Here is a 21,959-nt window from a genome sequence, read left to right on the forward strand (position 1 = left end):
AATGCTCCAAAGTGAGAAGAAACATTCGCCCTACGAAAAAAAAACATTGTTCGGTTAGTTTCGTAGTTAAAAAACTATTTTTATTCCTGAATATGCCATTACCAAAGACACCAAGTCCAATAGAACAAAAGCTACTAATCTGCTTAAAAAGAAGCTGGGTGAAATTGTCTCAGCTGACAATCAAAATGAAATGTGTGCATCGGAACTTTCTACACTGAACTTTGTGACATCTTTCCCAGATGCTATGAAATCTAGACTTCAGCATCGTGTTCATAATATTGGGCGTGCAGCTGGTTTCAGTGAAAGATTTGATGATAAAGTTGCCTCGTACTTAAAGAGGAATTAACGTTTCAAATTTTTCAACAAACAAATGACAGATTCGAATAGAGCTCATTGAGACGATTTCAAATATATATGGTTTATAGGGCTTTACTCTTCTACATCCGGAATAAGAGTTGTTTGAAAATTCTCTTGTGTTGCTATGGATACGAAAAATGTGACGTAGGGTGCGAACTGTGTTTCTCTTTTTTATAAGGGAAGAGTGGTGAATGATGATTTAAAATGCAGTTTTTGAGTTTCTTTTTACCGTTAGAGAATTTACTGCACCTTTGGAATACTAACTACATTCTCCTAGTTTTATGTCTTCAACGTTTTGCTATAATTACTCCAAAAAAGATTCATTTCTAACGTTTTATATCTCTTTAACAACCAAATAGAGTGTAACAGTGAGAATAGTTGGGGCGCACTTTACGTCACAAAATACACAGAGGGGGAGTTTTTCTCCATTGTAGAGTCAAAATTGTGAAAAATTAAAGATTAAATAACTCAATGAATAAAAGACATTTTGAAGTGGTTCTTTTTTTGTTCGATCACATTTTTCTTCCTCTTTAATATTTCGAAAAAAAATCACAGGGTTAATTCCAAACGTTAATTCCCCTTTAAGAGGATTGATATTAAAGGGACAGACACGAACTCGTGAGCTACGCTCGCGAGCAAAAGAATTTGTTGAGGGTACCTTAATGAAGAAAGGAGAGATCAACCCTACAGACGTATCAATGTCAAGAAAGAGGTTTTACCCTAGCCACAAGAAAGTCTGCAACCTTGTTACGTCAGTCCGGCTCAAAAATCGGTACAGCAAGTTTGATCAGGCTAATTTGTTGGTTGAAGCTGAAAAGTGGCGAAATTTGGCTGATGTTCTTTTACACCAAGGTTTGTTATGAACATCTACTTCTTATGGATGTAAAAAGTGAGAAGAGAAAAGAAATAGGAAAAAACTTTGTTAGATAAAATAACATAACGTTTAGAATTAAGAACTATTCTCGTTTTATGAAACATTTGATTACATACAAGTAAAATAAAAACAAACAAGGGGGGAAATAATATTGAAAAGAGAAAACAGTCTTGAAACTAAATTCTATGGTGCTTCGTGATTTAGAACTGAGAGCAACAATCCAAAGAAAGTTCAAGTAAAAAAGCAACCCAACGATGAGAGTGAACATTGTGCGTGACCCCACGTCCATCCATTACGATGAAAGTTGTATGCGGGATCATCTCGCAAAATACCTGAAGGAGAAGCATCTGGAAAGGTTCCCGATGTTAACGGAGAGAATCAGGTCAAAATGTTCTAGCCGTTTAATATTCATTGATAGTTACTGTGTGTGTCGGGACATTTTTATTGAATCGGAGGTGGAAACAAAGAATGGAAGTTTTATGGCTATGTGCTCCATATGCGATGAGTGGTATCACAGAGAATGACTCAACATACCTGTGAAATATTTTAAATCAGAGGCTTTGGCCAAAACATGGAGATGTACCAGTTGTTTTTAGTTTTATACTTTTTATACCAATTTTTTATACTTGGTTAACTCTGTATTTTCTTTTGAAATTAGATTTTGACTATTTTTGAAGCTATATTACAACAGTTTGAATCCATTGTTTCCATGCATTTCACATAAACTTCTGTATTATAATATTTTAGCTTGCTCAGTAATCAATTTTGATTTTGCCATGACCTTTGTCTAGGCTATTAATCTAGTAATCTAAAGTCTGTTCCACACATTTTTGATAAATTGTCGTAGAAATATATAATAAAAATATAATAATATATATAATACTTAATGAAAAGTAATACCTCGTTGGAATAATGATTTGGAGTGGATTATTTTAAGGCTTTAAAATCTTTTAAAAAAAATTGAAAATGAAGATGAAAAATGAAGAATAAAGGAGTGAAGATTTTATCTACAGGAACAAAAATCTTTAATCTACGGTTTTCTAAAATTTCAAACTTCGCGAATTTCAAATATGTATTCAGATTTTTCGTATCTTTCATGGATCAAACGTTCCAGCTCTTAAAAGTGGGTTCATTTCTGGCCATTTTTAGCTTACTTATTGTCCTAGTAGTGAGGTCAGGTAGCACATAAAAACGTAAGAATACTTCAGATGGTGATAAAGCATTAAATTTGGCACAGATGATCCTTAGAGGGTCTAAAACTTAATTTTAAACAGTAACACCAAATTTTGCCACCTGGCCACCTGCCAGATGACGTCATCAGGTGGCTGGGCAAAAAATTATTTTTTTGAAAATATTCAAAATCTGATGGTTCCAGCGGAAAGAGCATGAAATGCTGATAAAAATTGAGTTATAAAACATGCCTTGAAAATCTTCCTATCAAAAGTTATGGAGGTTGAAAGTTTTTTGATGACGTCATCATAAGCCTTTCCAGGCAAAACTCGTAATTTTGGTACAAGTTAACCAAATTTCATGTTTTATACATGAATTCATAACAAAATTCATTGCTTTTTCCGATTCCGATGTTCAAATTGAATTAAAAGCTTTAAATCCTACAGAATACTAAAACTTAGATTTTGAGCTTTACACAGGCAAATCAACGCAACGTTCTCCCTTCAGGAGCATAGTGTACAACCAACTAATTTTTTTGGATGTTTTAAGCCTTCCTATGTTTTTTTAGACCTAAGCATCAGATGGAACTTCAAATTTTGACATGGATTCATGTATAAAACACTAAATTTGGTCAACTAGTTCCGTTATTACGGGATTTTTGGTTTTGCCTGGAAAGGCTTACGATGACGTCATCACAAAACTTTAAACCTTCATAACTTTTGATAGGAAAGATTTTGAAGGCATGTTTTATACCTCGATTTTCATCAGCATTTCATGCTCTTTCCGCTGATACCATCAGATTTTAAATATTTTTAAAAAAATTAATTTTTGCTAAGTCACCTGATGACGTCATCTGGCAGGTAGCCAGGTGGCAAAATTTGGTGTTACTGTTTAAAATTAAGTTTTAGACCCTCTAAGGATCATCTGTGCCAAATTTCATGCTTTAATCACCATCTGAAGTATTTTTGTGCTAACAGACCTCACTATAGACAGATATGAAAATTCTGAATACATATTTGAAATCAGCGATGTTCGAAGTTCAAGATTTTTGGTCCAGCGGAAAGAATTTTTTTCTTCTTCATTTTGAAATATTTTTAAAGATTTTAAAGCCTGAAAAAAATCCTCTCAATACCGTTGCGGATGTTATATTATAGAGTTCTTAATATTTTTTATTCCCCTTCTAAGGATGTTTTATTACTAGAGACTTACTAATCCAGCTTGCTTTTTTGCTCTTTTGACGGCACACATTTTTGATTTTGACCAGCGTGGTTTTCTTTTCCGTTTTGGACCTTTTTCATTGAGTATTAGCCCAGCGTTTCTTTCTGGTCCTTTTTCATATTAGTTGAAATCCCTTCTAGGTTTTCTTAGTTCTAAATTTCCTTTTTGAAGACCATTCGTATCGATCTCGTGAGCGGTCCGCTTTGGTCCTTTGGAGCATGAAGGTAATAAAAATACAGATAGAGAGAAAACGTCTCGGCAATGACCTAAATGGTCGCTGAAATCTTTTATAAATCTATTCATAGCGCCTTTTCTTTGATGTACCATCATTGGAAGCAAAAAACATCAATTCATAACTTTATAAGAACAGAAAGAGGCTGGCCCGTTTATTTTGAAAAACTTAATTTTGCGAGAAATCTTAGTTAAAATGCGATTCGAAAAAGTTCACCAGTACTCAAAGCGCTGATGTGAAAATAGGTCTGCGTGAGTATGAGTTTTCGAAGCTGCAGCGGAGGAGATCATCTTTTATTTCAAAAATTCTCTTTACGGGGGTCAAACATAATTTCACGAGCGTGTTTATGTAACTTGTTTTTGTTTGATTTTTCTTTATTTGAACAATTATTAAAAGGGTATTCTTCGTTATTATGCATCAAGTAATGGTGCAATGGAAAATAAAAAATGACTGAATTAGGAAAAGTGAATATAGGTTTTCTTTTTTATAAGCATTATTTGGAGTATAAGATGACTGAATTAGGAAAAGTGAATATAGGCGTTTTCGTTTTTATAAGCATTATTTGGAGTATAAGATGACTGAATTAGGATGTTATTAAGCAGCAGCTTTGGCTCATTGAAATGAAAACCTATTTTCACTGCGCCGTATTTTTGGCAACGTTTAACAGGGAACTAAGGCTCGTTTAAAGATAAAACCTATTTTCACTCTGCCGTAATTTCGACAACATTTAGCCGGGAACTTAGGCTCGTTTAAAGTTAAAACCTATGCCGTAATTTCCACAACATTTAGCTGAATCCAAGACACACGCTGTTTTATAAGAATGGTGTAAATCCATTATAAAATATAATACTTATGAAATATTGTTACAGCATTCTTAGGTTACGATCATATTTCAGACTTGATTTAACATTTAGTACTTACGTCTCAAGCATAAAATGGCATTTTATGAAAGAAGTGAGCCTTACCTGGGGGTAATTGACAATTTATAATTGAAAATGCTCTAAAAGTTGCATTCTTAGCTTGAGTAGCAAAATTTCATGATGGTGATATTATTAGCATATTCTTAACTTTCATCAAGAACATTCTTATAAAGTGTATTCTTTTAAAAAAGAAAGCGTGTATTAAAGGTCTTTGCTGGAGATGAAACTCTATTTTTACTACCTTATTCTGATAATTTAAAAACACTTTTCGTTTCGTTTATAAAATCTTTATAAAGATATTTTTAATACAGTGTAGCTTTTCACGCCTTATAAGAATTAAAGGTGTCTTTAGATTAAAAACGTTCTTATAATAAAATTCACCGAAACAATAGATTTACTCATTTGTGAAATCCTTAGCAAGAAAGCTCTACCCCCGTGTTAGAAAAGTCACAACGTAGGAGAGACAGTAAATAGCACATCCGTTAATCTATTGTTTACTACTTTTTCCCTCTCTCTACTGAAACCCATTTTCACTTCAACACCTATTCTCACGCAATTACCTATTTTAACTCAAGCGCTGAAAGTACTTCTCAAATATTTTCGACTGATTTAAGGATATAAGGATATATTATTGGGCTGGCATTTTGTGAACATTGAGAGTCTTATCACATTATGATTGAAAGTTTCTTATCTTAAAATCTTCACGTCTAAGTGGGCAGGGGTTTTCATACTCTGACAAAATGATCGATACAAGGTTCCTAATCGTAACACGTAATTCTTTTTTAAATCTATCGATGGCTTTATGGGCAGCTTCCCTTAGAAGATTGGAGTTATGCTTATTATGTGAAGTTTTTTTCAATTTTTCATGCGAGTATACCCAAAATTAATAATTTTATTCCCAAAGCAACCAAACAGCTGTTTGCTTCCGATGATAAATCAGAATAGAACAAAAGGCATTGACTCTCCATCTATATTTATTACCTTCATGTTTGGAGGCAAGACCGTATTTACGTATATTTCATAACAAAAAACGAAAGCATCTGTATATTTTAGTTTTTAGAAAACAAAGTGTTTTATTTATACCAGATTTATTGGTGATAAAAGTGATATTAAATTTTGTTCATACAAAAGAAAAGAGTCATTTTTATATTTTTATCCACGTAACAACTTCTCCGTAGGGCTTCCCCTGTTTGTTAGCCATCATATCCGCCAAGCGTGTGATAAACTTTGTGCATTCTCTCCCTATGCCACCGGTGGCCGAGAAAACTAGTGGGGTAAAAGAACCATGTTCAATTTCAAGCACCCGTTGATTGTAAGCTCTCTTCTTTTCACGTTCATTCGCCTCAAAACATTTCCTGAGGTCCTGGCTAACATGTCGTTTTGAGCATCAGTGCGATTATGTTCCTGAGCTCATTGTGCCGCAATGACACAAAAGCCCCTTTTTTGCAGGACAAAGCATGCTGGAGATCAAAATGGCTACCAGATTCACAAGTTGATGGAAGTCTTATGAGTTAGTAGCCATAGCGAATCCTGATCAGATCCCAGAAGAGCTCTTTGTTGAGGCCATAGCCTTCATCAGAAAAGGGGAGGAGTGTGAGCCAACTGGATGCTCCTTTTTCACATGCCAACTCATTTAGTTTTAGTTGAGTGGTATCCATTCCTTCCCTTAGTGTTCTAAGAGCATCATTCTGGGCCTTGGATTTCGCTGATTTCATTTTGCGTTTGATTTCCTTTGTGTCATGGTCCGGGTTTAGGGGTATTTCCTGACGGACGATGTTCTCCGTCAAGTGACCTGTTAACTTCTTAGAATTCTCATATTCCCCTTTTGCCATTTCAGAAAAAATGGGGATACCCAAGCCACCAAGCCTTGGTGGAAGGGCCGTTTATGTTGAGTTAATATTATTATATCTGAGGAATTAGCATCGGAGTTATTCATTTTCTGCTTTCCTTTTCCCCGAGCGGTTATTCCGTCGCGGCACGCCGAACCGGGTTCTCGCCCGACTTCTGATTCGGTGTTTGACAGTTTCATGTGATTTTTTCTATTTTTGTGTGAGATTTTGTTTGCTACAAATGTTTGTTTCACCTGTAGTGTATGTGGGATAGTTCTTATAGCGTGTCTTTTTGTCCTTTTGTACTGTATTTTGTTGCAGTGTTTGTTATTTGTTTGGTAGTTGCTGGTTGGTTCCTTTTTTGTGGGAAGCAGCTTCTTTTTTTTCGCAAGATGGTAGCCGAGTAGTGCGGACGTATATCAGAGACACAGGCACCAAACTTAATAAAACTAGGTCACAGTGTAACACACTGAGGCGACCGCGGTCAAATCTTATGAAATTTATGAATTTGTACACCATTTACCGTTTAATATGAACAGTACATAGAAAAATCCTTAAATCTTATAGAAAGTTTGGTTTGACTACAGTTAGTTTTGAAACCAGACGTTTTTCCAAGTTTTTTTTTAATCAAAATATAATTTTTAATGATATACAAAGTACAGTTTTTTTATAAGAATTATATAAATCGAAGTGATTCGCGATCTGAAAATGTCACGAATTTGAGCCCTAAAAAATTCTTTTGTTTCTAAGACTTGAAAAATAAAAAAAGTGAATTTAACTAAATTTGCCATAAAATTCATTTCAAAAATAAGATTTTTCCTGCAATACCATTTGTAGATTAAGTTTTGCAGGGATTAAATTTCTTCAAACATAAAAACCAAAATGGAAAACAAGAATTTGAAACTTTCTCAACAGAACCATATTTCAGACAAAATTTGAAGCTGAACAACATTCTTAAAAAATCCTTAAAGTTTATCGATTTATCTTAAAAAAGCTGAGTAGGCACAAAAAACTTATGCTGGCAAAGTAAAATTAACAAAAAAATTGGCTACCAGCGTCATCCAGTCTATCAAAAAGCTCCAAGTGGCCTACAGGCTAGGGAAACCGTTCAGGCCTCCAAGCCAATTTTTTTGCCATTTAGTTAGTAAAATAGGACAAATTAGGACGAAAATAGACTAGAAATTAGGAAATTTAGTACAAATTTTAGGCTTTTGGACCAGTTTTCAATTTTCATTTTTCCCGTGACATGTGTGTTTTTAAGTTCTGTCTATAGTCTATATGAAAACCAAAACAAAAGTTTGACGTTGCTTACTTTAGAGATACAAAAGGGCAGTTTCAAGCAACTAAATGAATTTGGGAAGAAATTTAAGGAAAATTGCGAATAACGATGAAGATAGACTAAAAGGTAAATAACTTTTGATAAATCTTTGCAAGGGTATAATGGTGATAAATGTGTACATGTATGGAATATTGCTAAAATACGTAAACAATAAAACTTCTAAATGGCTAAAGCAAATCCATTTATTGTAAAAAAAAGGAATCATTTTGATACAAATGTTATATCATAAATGACCTGCTTATAAAAAACTAAACTAAATAAAAACTACAAACCTTTTCTAAAATTATTAACAAGTGGTAAAAATGATAAACCTTTTTTTGATAAAAATCTGTTTCTACGTCTCTTTTTTAAATAATCTTAACAAAATGGGAAAAATGATAAATCTTTTTTCATAAAAATCTGTTTCTACGTCTCTTTTTTAAATAATCTTAACAAAAAAATCTTTTTTGGTAAAAATCTGTTTTCTACGCCTCTTTTATTATTAACAAAATGGGAAAATAAAAAAGCTAATACTCTTTTTTATAAAAACAATGAGGCTTAAAATGCCCAAAAAATAAGAACAAGTTGAAGGCTGGGATGTCTAATTTTTTATCAAATAAGGGTCCAAACGAGGTAAGATGAGGTAAAAAATAAAAATAAGGCAAAAAGGACCCAAAATACCCCAAAGAATAAGAACCAAATAAGAACAGTTTGAGGCTCAAAGAGTCATAGGTCCCATAGAATCAATGTCAATGAAAACTTAGCTCTACCCATTATACTCAAACGAAGATTGAAATCTGACAACCCACCTACACTATAAGATAAAATGTACATTGATAAATCTTTAATGATGAAAATATGTCTTTACTACGTTTTTTAATAGAAGCATAATAAAATCATGGTCTAAGGATTCTTTTAAGAGATTTAACCTCTCAAAAGTTTGTGCGAAAAAAAAGAAGTCTTAACTTTCTTCAGCTTTCACAATTTCCATAACTATTTTCTTTTTAACATCAACTTCATAACTGAAATCAGAATTAAGCAACTTGAGCTTGAGGTCGTTCATACCATCTTCTGTGTCGATATTATTCAGAGTTTCTGAACCGAACATATCGATAAGGATGTTGTTTGATAATTTCACTGTCATTTCCGGAGCATCAAATTCAACGAATACGACAACTTTAAATAGATTTCGATGCAATTTAAGGTAACTAATCTTGAAATCCTTACTGCATGAAGAACAGGAAGTCATACCTTGTGTGGATGGTGCTAACCTTTTTTGGCATGATTTACATGACCAATAGTTGTCCACTTTAACGCTAGCTATAACAGGCGTTGTTATTAGCTTGGTAGACAAGTCAACTTCGCTGAGAACCTGTTCTGGGAATTCAACGTCCAAATCTGCTGTCAGGTAACAAATTGAAGATGAGTAAGTGGTACCAAGACAAATCTCCTCGTTAATCACTTTTGAGGAAAGTGAAGTCAATTGAATGAGTGTGTTTTCTCTAACCAGATGAACAAAGTCTCCCCACAGGGACAAACTGACAGTTTTCACGCCATCAGAGAAAAGGCAAGGGCGCATAAGACTTGTTTTGGTTTTGCCGAACTTATCATATTCTTTCATCTCAGTGGGACCTGAATATTTGATTTTTCCAACCGCTGAAAGAACCGTTCCATTCTCATCGATATCAGAAAGATGAACAGCATCAGCATCATTTAAACCAAAGCTGAGTTCATTGTCATCAATGTCCGAGATTGAAGAGTAGCTGTTAAAAAAATATACCTCTTTCCCTGGTACTAATTTGCCGGCACGGATGGCAGTTTTGTTATGAAAGGCGTCAAGAAATTTTTTGCCTTATTGATTTGATGTCTTTATGGTTGCTGATTATTATTTTGCAAAAATCAGTTTTGCCAGTTTTGAGATGCACCGTGAAGAAATTTCTGGTACGAGCTTGATTTTGGCTGATCGTTGCAACTACGCCAACAAATCCAAGGATGTCTAAAGAAGAATAGTAACAATCAATTTGCAATACCCTGTGTTGAAAGAGAAGGCTTGACATAAGCACAAGAAATAACATTAACGCAAAACTTTTCATGACCAGGCAATGACTTTATACATAAACCATTTACTTAAACCAGTCCCACTGTATTTAATGGGTTTACTATTTTAGTAAAAGCTGGTAAGAATTAAATAATGCATTTCTGAAATGTTTGAGAAAAAATTAAAGAAAAATGTTCTTGAATTTTACTTTTTCTTACCTCTGGCATTGGGTGGAATGGAAGGTGAAAATCTTGGGGACGGCAAGAGTGATGGAGACCCAAACAAACGTGATGGTGTATTGACCATCCCTTCAACAGCCTGCTTTTTAGGAGTCACCGGTGTCTCATTGTTATTCAAACTTTCACTGGCGTTGGGAGAAGAACTTGAACTTTTGGTGGTGTTATTACTTTGAGTGCTAGCTAATGCATCAAAGTCATCCATCTTAGCATCAGCAGCAGTTTGCTTCCTCTTTCTGTCACCTTTTGCCACTGTAATAAAGATACAGGATAATTTTTGTTATTAAAAGAAACTAAAATGATAAATAAACAAATTTTCAGGAAAATATCCACATTTCCCCTTTACTTTTTTTAAAAACAATGAAAGAATCACAAAAACTGCAAATCTATATACAAACTATTTAGAGGAGACGGCTGGTAAATAAAAACTTTAATTTGATTACTTTGTCATACCAAGTTGACGTAATCTGCTTTCTTCATCCAAACGCTTTTTCAAACTTTTACTTTTTGCTAAGGATTTCAATCTTTCATATGGCATTGGCTCAATATAAATACTATCTAAAGTCTTTGCTCTTGAGAGAGCAATATCCTGATTAGAGAGCTTGGATGTTCATGAGATTTTTCAATTGTGGAAGAAATTACTTGCATATTTTGGTTTGACAATTTTGACACACAATTTCTTGAACTAACAAATTCGATGAAAATAATAAGTCTGGCCATTCATTGATCACTGCATCATTTATAGTTTCATTCCAAGAAAAATATTGCAAAAATGTTGAGACCGAGTCTACACAATGTTGGCCACAATTTATGCAAATTTGATTGAAGTTATAAGTGCTACAAAACATTATCCTCTCTAAGTCATTTCTAAAATCAAAGACAGATTCTTGAAAAATTTGTGAAAACTCGGCATGACAATCTCTTGCTCTGAAACTAGGACAGTGATCAATAATGTGGCTCCAAATTGGATTGCGAACTTCATTAGACACTAGATACTTAAGTTCTGATTCTTTATAGATGCGATCTTTGTGAAGAGTTTTTAATTCTGTATATTTGTCACACACATCAAGAAGAGAGATCAAAAGTGGACTGTTAACGTAAGTTCTGTCTAAGAGACCAAATATACTATGGTAAAAAAGATCAATGAACGAATCAATCGCACAACTGTATGTCCCTGGGGTAGAACGTACCGAATTAGGAAGATGTAACTCACGAATTACAACATTTGTAAATCTGGGAATACTTTGCTTTTTCAGGTGGTTTTCAATTGAACTGTTCACATTAGATGATTGAGTGGCCATACTCTCTTTAGCTTTCATGCTAAGTTTTCGAGCTTTCATAGTCTCTTTAGCTTTCATGCTACGTTTTCGAGCTTTCATATTAGCTTTCATGCTAGTTTTGAGTTTTCATACTCTTTTTCAGCTTTCATGCTAGGTTTTGTGTTCCATACTCTTTAACTTTAGTGAATACCCAAAATATTTGAGCTAAAGTTTTGATTTTGTATTCACTGCAATCCAAATTAATAAACACATGAAAAGCTACATGTATTCCCAAATTTAAGCTGTATTTCTAAAGTTATACAAATATAATTAAAAAATAATTACTTTTAAGTGCTAATTGGTTCCCTAGTCTTGTCTTTAATTCTTGATCTTCTTTTGAAAAGGAACAAATTCACATGGGGACACTGTTTTCATGCTGTTGTAACAGTCGCGTCGAAAAACTATGGAGTATATTGTACTTTTTCCTTTAAAACTGTTTTATCTCCGTAATACTTTGCACATACAGAAATCTAAGGAAGATAATTACTTTTTCCGAGCGAGTGTTATTCAGAGACTTCAAAGATAGAGAAACGAGATTGTTGATTTCGTCAGCTTTCCGTGACTTTAGAGAACGGATTACCGCGCGCAAATATGCGAGATTTTTCACCATACAAAACGTCTCTGAATACACCGCTCCGGGATGAAGAACCGCCTCGGGGTGAAAAACCCCGCCCATGATAAATGATGAAAATAGACCGCTGCGATTTTATATTCCCTAGGCTTTTTACCGGAGCGGATTCAGCTCAATAAAAATTCTTTTTAAAACTTGGCTTGGTTTACTTCTTTTTCAATCCTAAAATCAGAGGTCATAATATTTGAGGAAATAGGGAAATTCACCGCGGGAAGTTTTGGTTCGAAGGGTAGAGTTTTAACTCTGAGTTTTAACGCTAGACTTATTAAGACTCAAAAATAGTCCAATATGCAATAAGCAAGGCCTTGCCAACCCCTCCCAAATTGAAATATTCGATTAAAAATTAAAGATATAAAACCCAAAATCGACTTTCTCGCCGGAACTTTAAATCTTGAAAAACACGTTAAACTTAAAATAACAACCATATATTCAACCATATTCAACCACCTTATGCTTAAAGGCCCCTGTTGGTGGCGCAGCGACGGCGGTAAGGCGCACAACTCCTTTTCGGGGTCACTTTGTAGGGCGCAAGAGAGGGCGGAGAGAAAACAAATGTTGTTTTTCTTGTAATGTAACAGGTAAAGATTTGGAAAACTTAATGATTATATTTTACTGCTTCTTTAAATTTAATCAAAAAATTTTGTACAATTTAAGGTGTTTTCTATTCAATAAATCTAAATTCACTATTAATGGTGGCTACTTTTTGAAATAATATCTTACTTGCTTTTCAATTTAGTTGATTCCCTGTAAACGTTGTTTATCGTTTCCTTGAAGTTGATTGGCTTAGAGCCTCTACGGGCCAAAAATTCAAAATTTTAAAAGTGAAACTGAAAACAACAACATGGATGACGATTTTGTCAAAATAGATAGCAAACTTTAGGCAGAATTGGATCAATGGTATATATTGTTGGATGATTTGTGGGTGTGAAAGTATTTGGCAGCAACCATGATGGATACAAATGCAGCATGTATTATCTCAATTTTTGAAGCAGCCAAAGAAAAGTTTGATCAACTTTCTGAGTTGATGGACGATAATTTTCTTTGGCTGGAGCAAATTCAGGAGGAGGCTAGAAAAGCTTTTGGAAGGTATGCAAGGCCTTCAAATATTATGCATTATGCAATATGTATTATGTTTTATGCATTTTGAACCTGCCTGAGTGTCTTTACTGGACATTTTCCTGTGTAACCAAATTTTCTAGAAATTTTTGGGAGACAAAATGGCAGACAAAATATTATAATGTAGACTGCTGCTGCAGCACATCAAATATACTAAAAGTGCACCACCCTTAAAATAGACCAAAAACAGTTTTTGGGTATAACTTTTTTTCTGGAAGTCAGGGCAAGCTGAAAATTTTAGATGGCATGGGGGATATTTAGCCTGGGAATCATGCTATGATTTCTTCTTTGATAAACTGATGGCGAAATGAATAGCATGGTTTGGGCTGCCAGTTTGAATTTCCCAACTCCAAATGACAGTTGATGAATTAGCCAATGAATGTTTGTTTTAGTTTCTATGTTCAAACTGCTATGGAAAAAAGCGCAATCTTTTATTGTTTACTCATTTTTATTTAGTGAGTGAGTCCTGCGCTTTTTCAACTGTAAAAAATGTGAGTCCAAAATTCGACTCGCAGCTCGAACCCGTCTTGTGTACATCAAATTATAAAAAAACACACGACGGGTCTCCTGTCTAGGGAGATATTACCAGACGATCTCAATCGAACGGAATCGACGATCGAACCAAATCGAATCTCAATCGAATACTACCGCAATTTTCAGATTCGATTGATGTTTGATTGGTGTTCGATTGGTGTTTTATTGTGTTCGATCGTCGATTCATTGACCCCCGGATTGTTCATCGCATAATTTCTACGGGAAATCGAAAGTAATTTCATTCGGCTTGTGATGTTTGAGAGCTTGGATGTTGGGAAGCTGCAAGAATAAAGCCAATGATCGAACCAGTCAATCGAACCAGTCCAACAACAATCGAACCAATCAAATATTACCCAGAATTTTGACGTTCGATTGAGATTTGATTGCGTTCAACAATCAAATTTCAATCGGTCGATTGCGTTCGATTTGGTTCGACTGGTTCGATCGTCGATTCCGTTCGATTGAGATCGTCTGGATATTATGAGAAATAACATAGCTAGGTTGGAAAAAAAAATCTAAATCAGTAAAATGGCCAAAAAATTAAAATAAAAGTAGAATTTCACCTATAAAATCACCTGAAAAGGCAGCATAAACGACTACATCTTGACAATAGAAAATAAAAAGACACAAAAAGGTCAAGCTCTCACATAAAATGAAAACCTTGGAAAAATTACCAAAATTTTGAAAATTTGGCAGTCTGTAAAGCAATGAAAATAAAAATGTACTACCAAAATCAATTTTATTTTTATTTAAATTTTCGGAATTTCATGGTCGGTCGGGCCCGTAAAACAACTGATCAAATTGGTCTCGCCTAATGGGCTATGGGCTTTTTTTCACAAACCCTCTGGAAATTTTGGATAACAAACTATCTCCCTGGAAATTGGGGGTTGACACCCCTGGAAAGTGAAATTTTATGAAAAAGGGCCTGGAAAATGACTACTGTATTGATGTCAGTTTAAGAGGAGAGAACCCCCTTGGAAAATCAAGGCTCAGACCCCTTGCAAAATTTTGTCAATACCCCTATGGTTTAAAAATGGAATGACCCAATATTCTGTCTATATTTTGGACCATTTATTACCGTAACTTGGTCTAATGTTGACATCCCTCCTCTAATTCCGACACCCTTTTTATCAAGCTGAAATTGATAGAAAGGTTGAAACTGTTTGTCTTTGCTTAGTGGTCATAGAAGGAATAATCCTTTTTCAATCAGTGATTCAAGCTTTCATATAATTCCTGTCTCTAAAGAAGGGTGTCGGAATAAGACAAGGGATGTCGATATTAGACCAACTTACATAGTTTCTAGAGGGAACAAGACCCCCCCCATTATTGTCATTCTAAGGACCCTTTTAAATCTGTTTCTAGGAATATCATATCACCCTGTCTTGCTGGACAATTGTAAAATTTCAGCCCACTAGAGCAAAGCAGTCAGAGTTATGATCACAAGACAATTTTTTGTTCTTTGCTTTAGGATAATTTTTTGTCCCACTTTGGACCGCACTTTGATAAGCCTACCATGATAAGCTAGATCAACATGACCTTCAGAATCCAAGTTTCGAACTTTTTATTTTACCAACAAACAATATTGGAAGTCAAGAGATATCTTTTCATAAGTTGCAGCTCAAAATATAACCATGACTGAAAATGGTGCAAAAACATCCATTTCTTGTACATTTGATTTGACAGTGTCCTGATCTTTATCAGGAAAATATTTTGGGAAATGAGTGAAAACTCTAATCTTGTCTCAAAAATGCCAATGTCAAATTCCAAAAGCAGGATTTTATTTAGTTCCGAAAACAGAGCTTTTTTATCTCCTTTTGGTCCATACCAGTCTTTCCCACTCAATACAGTCAAATTGATGATTAATCTATCACCTATCTATTGATTGGATAGGATTGGATATCAATTGATTCCAATAATCGATAGACAGTATCTTTCTTTCCCTTAAATTCTTTAAAATGACCCAATTTAACAGCAAATACACGCAAAACTTTTCAAAGCTATATAAAAAATTCAGTTTTTAGAACTAAAAAAATGTCCAATTTGATTAGACTAATGTTGATACGGCTATTTTTGTAAGAAATGCCTCAGGTAATCCAATCATGCCTTGACTTTGAGTAAGGCTCTCAACATTTTCAAATTGTCAATTTGCAGCATTCATTAAGGGTCTGTATGTGTTGATACATTTTGTAAAACAGAGAATATTACTCTTAGGTTCCAAATAAACGGCCCCCCCCCCTTGTTAATTTTTCGAAAATTTTCCAATCCCCCCCCCCGGACCTTTAGGACCCCCCCCCGTTTTTAATCCTAAGAATATTTTCAGCTGTCAAAGAGAAGGCCCCTTATTTTGCTCTAAATAGCCTAATTTTAGCCTATTTTTACCTTTCAGAAGTACAATTTCCAACCCCCCCGGAAATTAGGTCCCCCCCCGGAAATTAAATCTAGAAATTTTCCAACCCCCCCCCCTGTTTATTTGGAACCTAAGAGTACAAGGGTGCTTCTCAATCTTCTCAATAATAGCCCTAGAATAGTATCGAAAGAAAAGGAAGCAGCCCTAAATGCATTTTTCGAATTGTACGAGTTATTATGTGATTACGAGCTAATCGCACAACTTGTTTCACTACTACACTGAAAGTTTTACATTTTTCTCTTCTCTTTAAGTTTTCCTTTTATTGTTGTTTCTAGATTTTCTTTTTCACAAAACTAATTTCGAATGCAATTAAAACGTTCCATGAAAAAAAAACATAAGAAAAAACATTAAAATCAATTTTGTAAAATTGGTGCGGCATTGAAGAGTGTAATTAACGATTAATTGCTCTCTAAAGGATGCAATTAACGATTAATTGCTCTCTTTGAAGGCGCGCCAAATAAGAAAAAATAGCTCATCGTGCGATTAAGCCCAAAAGCCTTCAGTTGACCATCTAAAAGCACTTAAGAAAGTGTTACATAACCTTTAGCTAACCTCAACAAAATCAACCAAAAATGCCCAAGAATTCAGGCAATTATCATAGTCGTGATTTTAAGCCTCATAAACTCTCCCAAATTATTGCCGCAAAATGCTCAATCCAATAAGGGGTCAACAATCTCCCAACTCCTTTTCAAACTCAAGATATCCTTTTTGAAGTTTTCCCCAAATCTATGATGTTATTGGGTCATTTTACCTTTGCAATTAAATGGTACCTTGTGCCCCAAGGTCCAAAAAACAAAATTGTGCCAATTATTTACCAGTGGTATGAAAATGAGTCAAATTTTATGACACCTTTACTGCCAATATTGTCATCATCTTGATGTATCCAAAATTTTATTTTAATTTGAAGCTAGCAGTTTGTTAAAAGTTTTATTTTTCAGAAGCTACTATTAACATTAGTAATGTTAATTAATATATATTTTTAATTTTCAGGAACTCTCTTTCCCTTTTACCAAAGACCCCTGGTGTCAAGCGCAAAAGACCTGCATTATCATCACAAAATGATCAAATCAAATCACCAAGTAAATGCTCATCCACCTTCGTGGACGAGTCTGAAAACAAGAAATTCAAGATTGATGACATGTCTACAATTGCTGAGATATCGGATGTGTCAGTTTTTGACAACACTCAGAACACATCAACAAGATCATTAAGGCCTAGAAAAAAGAAATCAGCGCCAAGGCCCTTAAAAAAGTCAAAGCGCATTGCCAAACAAAGAGCAAGTAATTTGAATAAAAGTATTGAGAACAAAAAGAACTCGACAATTGTACTTGACACACCAAGCCCTATACTTGGAGAATCAACTCTTGCATACAATGATGCAGCAGACATTGTTGATGACACCATATCTAAAATTTCTCCTATCAATCACCCTATACAGCCTCATGTTGCCTCTGTTATCAAACTACTAGCAAAGAGTACACAAAAGGTTACATCCAAAAAATCGATTTCACACCCCACCAACATGTTAGATGATGTCAAAATAAGTTTGTTTGGATACCAATTAGCAGATGATGAAATGAAAATGTCAAGGTATTTATTTTTATTTTAACTACATTTATTACTGATATTATTAGGGCGATAATCAAATAGTAAAATTTAGGGTTTTTTCTTGAAATTATATTTGGATAACTTTTTCTGAAAAATTCATCTATTTTAGGCTTTTTGTACAAAGTCAGGTCATTTTTCTTTAAAATTTAGTACGTATTCTTCTAGGTACCTTTTTATGTGTAATATTGGCAAAAATACTAAATCCAAAAACTGATTGTATTTATATATTATTTACAAATGAATTTGAAAATACTTCTTTGTGTGCTTGTACTTGTTGTGGTATTTTTTTTCTCCAGAATTTTTGCTTATCATGCTTTATCCGATAAAATTGATTGTTTTTATTATTACTTACTTACTTACTAGTCTTGATAGCCTGCAATGTTAGTCTTTTAACCATGAAAAATTTGCCAAATCTTTAACATCTGATTCCTCTCGAATGTGCATTATCTATGATTGTGTCTTAGAAAAGGTTTCAAGGATCTTAAGGTTTTACCCATCCCCCCCCCTCTAATAGAGCTATTGTGAAAACAAAATCAATTTAACATAAACATTGTTTTTATCTTTTTAGCCCATCTGTATCTCTGATCCCACGGGCTGAATCAGTTTCAACTCCAATAGAAATGGCTTTAGATCCCCAAAGAAGCAATTCTGTGTCCACTCCTAAAGAAGCATCCCTTGATCCAAAAACTCCAAAAACTATCACTAAGTCAAAGAGTGTTTTGAACGACATTAGATTTGATGTGCTTGAACAAGATTCACCTGATGAAATTGAATCACCAAGGTAAACACTTTTTGTTTACTTCTTATACAGCATTTTTATTGCAAAGTATTACACTGCAACCTAGAAATGTGTTTGAAAAGTATGTAATTCTTCAGTACCCAGTTATTAAATGAATTATACCTACAGTATTTGGAAAGATAATTTCTTCCAGATAAGGATTAAGAAACAGACTTTTTAAATTTTAAATTGTTCATTATACTTTTTGTTATTTGTGTAACATGACAAACTTTCATTCAACTCTGCTTTTTAGTCCATCAACTCTAGCCAAAGACTTAATTGTATCTTTGGAAGATATTTCAAGCCCAAAACGAACCACCCTAATCCCACAAACTCCACATACATTACCAAAAACTTCTTGTGAAAGTGGTGAAGCTAGTGATGAAAAGACTACTGACGACTCTATGGAATATACTATTGATGATATCAAGCAAGAAGAAATCTTACAATTGAAACAGAAAGGTAACTCATATGTTCAATTTCCTGTACCTTACAGTGTTGTTTCTCATTGACCTAAGTAAGTTATGCATTTTGCCAGGAGTGTTTGATAACTATTATTACCATCAGCACAAAAGCATTTTCATCATCCAAAGAAATAGTCTTATGTCTTGAAGCTGACACCATTATTTATATGCATTGTTTGATTTCTAGAAGTAATTGAACCTCAGTCTGTTGATCATAAGTCGCAGACTCAAAATATGGCTGAACAAGAAGCATCTTGTGTAAACGATTCTAAAGGAATGGAGACATCTGGGCGAAGAGATACATACAAGGTGATGGTTCAACAAGCACAATCACCATCTTACGAAAGATTCAACTCCAAACTCTTTGATATATCAGATGATGTCAAAGCAAATTCACCAGCATCTTTTGTTTCAAAAGGACCAAAGATTATCAAAGTGAGTATTGACAAGATGGAAGATTTCTGGAAATAGATTTAGGGATCTATGTTAAAAATGGATTTTTGAATCATAAACTGATTACCCCTTCAAAATGTGCCAAAACATGTATAATTCAGAAAAAGTAGACAATCGGTAGAAACCTTTTTTGACTTCCCTACCGGGGCCTTTAAGGCCACGCCCACTTTGGAATCTCACTGCTAGGTTGCCTAAAAAAGAATTCTCAAAAACCTATCAAGTTACCCCTCATTTGAAAGGTAATTTAATGTAGATTAAGAAAAACATCTTGGCTATGCATCAAAAATGAAGTGTTAAGGTTGTAGAGTACATTACATTGCTCTTGAAAGAGGCTTTTTTAGTGTAGTCGTGTAATGTCTTAAAAAATTCATACTTTTGCAATTAATTCATACTTTCATTATATTTTTTTGGAAGACCTACATGAAATAAACATAAGTGCTTATTTTCTACTGATATCATACATTTTGAATCTACAGGATCATTTTAAAAATTTAAAAACTATAAAACCAAGGATAAAGGAGCTCTTTGACAAATAAGAAATTTCGTTGCTCTAATTGAGAACAGTCAAAGTTAGAAAGTCTGTCAACCTCTCAAACCTTATACTATCCAAAAGATATTTTACAGAGTTTGAAGGGTACTTCCTTTGCTATTAGATTTTAAACCTAATAAATTGAAATTGAGGTATTTTTGACAACATCTTATCCTCACAGTTCCTAGATATTGGACTTTAATTTTAGTCGCAATTACTTGGTCGACAGATGTCTTAATTATTTCAACTTTTTCAGGGAATGGCCAGTTGTGTCTGCTTTTATCAGTTTGTGTCATGTATGAAACTGTTACTGGTTGAACCTTTTCTACTACTCCTAAATGTCATTTTGTCTCATTACCAATACCCTCATGCCAAAAGGCAATAACATGCTCCCCAATATCACAAGTCTTTGGACTTTACTGCTCCCCAATATAACAAGTTTTTTTGACTGTATTGTGCATCCCCTTGACCTTGTAAAGGAGAGTTGTTGAGTTCCAGTGTTAGTGATTTACCTATCATCCCTCTTACCCACAATTCCTGTATAATAACATTTCTAAGATCTCCAATAGTTGTCTAAGAGCAACAACGTGCAATACTGAGGTAAGAGCTCAAGTTTTAAACATACTCTTCTCTGGAGAGGTTGCAATAATCTTTTCTCAAACGAAAGACTGCAGCTGTTCGCTTGAGAGACATGCATGTAATTTTGGCATATTTCACTTCATTATACATCATTTTGTTCTTAAGTTTATCATCCAAGTTTATTTCTACGTACTTCTTAAGTAATTTCTTCTTCTGAGTTATATGGGCCTGAGTTATATGGGCCTGAGATAAGTTTCCAATATAATAGTACTTTTTTTGACTCTTCACTCAACTTGCCTTTTCTTTTTCAGTAAAGGCTTCAGTTTCTGCTCCTTGACTTTATCAGCCTATTCAAGTTTAATTACCTTGACTTCTTTGGAGGGTTTTATAAACTTTTAAAGTTATTTGGATTTGTTTGCTCAAGATGTCATGTTTTTATGAGTACCATTTTATTCATACATGTACTTACTGAGCTCTTGAAAAAAACTACTGCTATCCTATGACAAAAAGTCTGATTTACTCAACTCTGTATGGTTTTTTTTGAAAGTATTGATCAAAGTATAAGCGATTTTGGATAGGGAAATGATTGTAAGCAGTTGTAAGAGCTTAAGACCATTTTTTTTAAGAGTCTTCAGGGTGTGTGTGTGGGTGTTCCAATATTTCTTGTTCCAGAAGATTTAAACATCATTGTTTGCAGTATCTCATAAAATATCACCCTAGTAATGTTGCTTAGTTATTTAAGAATCAACAAGTAAGGCTGTCAGTGTACACAAATATAGAGATATTGGACATCTAAAGTTAATCACGACACTTGGACTTAGAAATTTTTGCGGAAAGCGCAATTATTGTCAAAGTAGGATTTCTGAATGAGTCTAAAAAGTTTTTTGCTAGGAATTAAGTACTGTTAAACCCATTTAGTTGAAGTAAACCTGCTTATATTTAAGAATAATATTCACCAAACTGTGAAAGGTTGAGGCTTTTCCTGAAAATATAGGCCCTGGAATGGTAGGAAGCAGATGTCAGTCTCATTTTTTTACATATTCTATACTTAAAAATAAAGAAACAGTCATAAAATGTCATCTGTTAATGGAAATGACCTGAATTTTTTTACAGTTGTTCCCTTAATGCCAATGATTAGTTGGCTAGAGAAGACACCATATTTTGACAAGATTTACCTTTAAGCCCTTAAGTGGGCCTGATTTAGCATTTTTAGGAGGGAAAAACAACGAAGTTAAGCAAATTTTCAATCGATCATATCTTTAAGAGGACTTCAAGGCCCCACTGAGATTTTTTGAGGTTATAAACTAGACCTACTAAGAAAGCATTACTGAAAGTTTCAAAAAAATTGT

The 21,959-nt window shown here is 34.1% G+C and overlaps 1 protein-coding gene and 1 long non-coding RNA gene across 2 annotated transcripts; one reads left to right on the plus strand and one right to left on the minus strand.

Moving 5' to 3' along the window:
* Window positions 1-8,010: 8,010 nt before the first annotated feature.
* On the minus strand, window positions 8,011-12,143 carry LOC136806406 (uncharacterized). The gene is made up of 3 exons (XR_010846562.1): window positions 11,797-12,143; window positions 10,175-10,444; window positions 8,011-9,914 (listed from the first exon to the last, which is right to left on the minus strand). It is a non-coding gene; the product is annotated as an uncharacterized lncRNA (long non-coding RNA).
* A 793-nt stretch (window positions 12,144-12,936) lies between these two features.
* Window positions 12,937-19,520, plus strand: LOC136806461 (uncharacterized). The gene is made up of 5 exons (XM_067063042.1): window positions 12,937-13,228; window positions 17,190-17,789; window positions 18,376-18,588; window positions 18,839-19,047; window positions 19,237-19,520. Exons 1-5 carry the CDS (start codon window positions 13,089-13,091, stop codon window positions 19,518-19,520), a joined length of 1,446 nt encoding a protein of 481 aa, XP_066919143.1. The 5' UTR covers window positions 12,937-13,088.
* Window positions 19,521-21,959: the final 2,439 nt, after the last annotated feature.

Source organism: Clytia hemisphaerica, unplaced genomic scaffold (assembly GCF_902728285.1).
Source record: "Clytia hemisphaerica strain Z4C2 unplaced genomic scaffold, Clytia hemisphaerica genome assembly, whole genome shotgun sequence".
NCBI lineage: Eukaryota > Metazoa > Cnidaria > Hydrozoa > Leptothecata > Clytiidae > Clytia > Clytia hemisphaerica.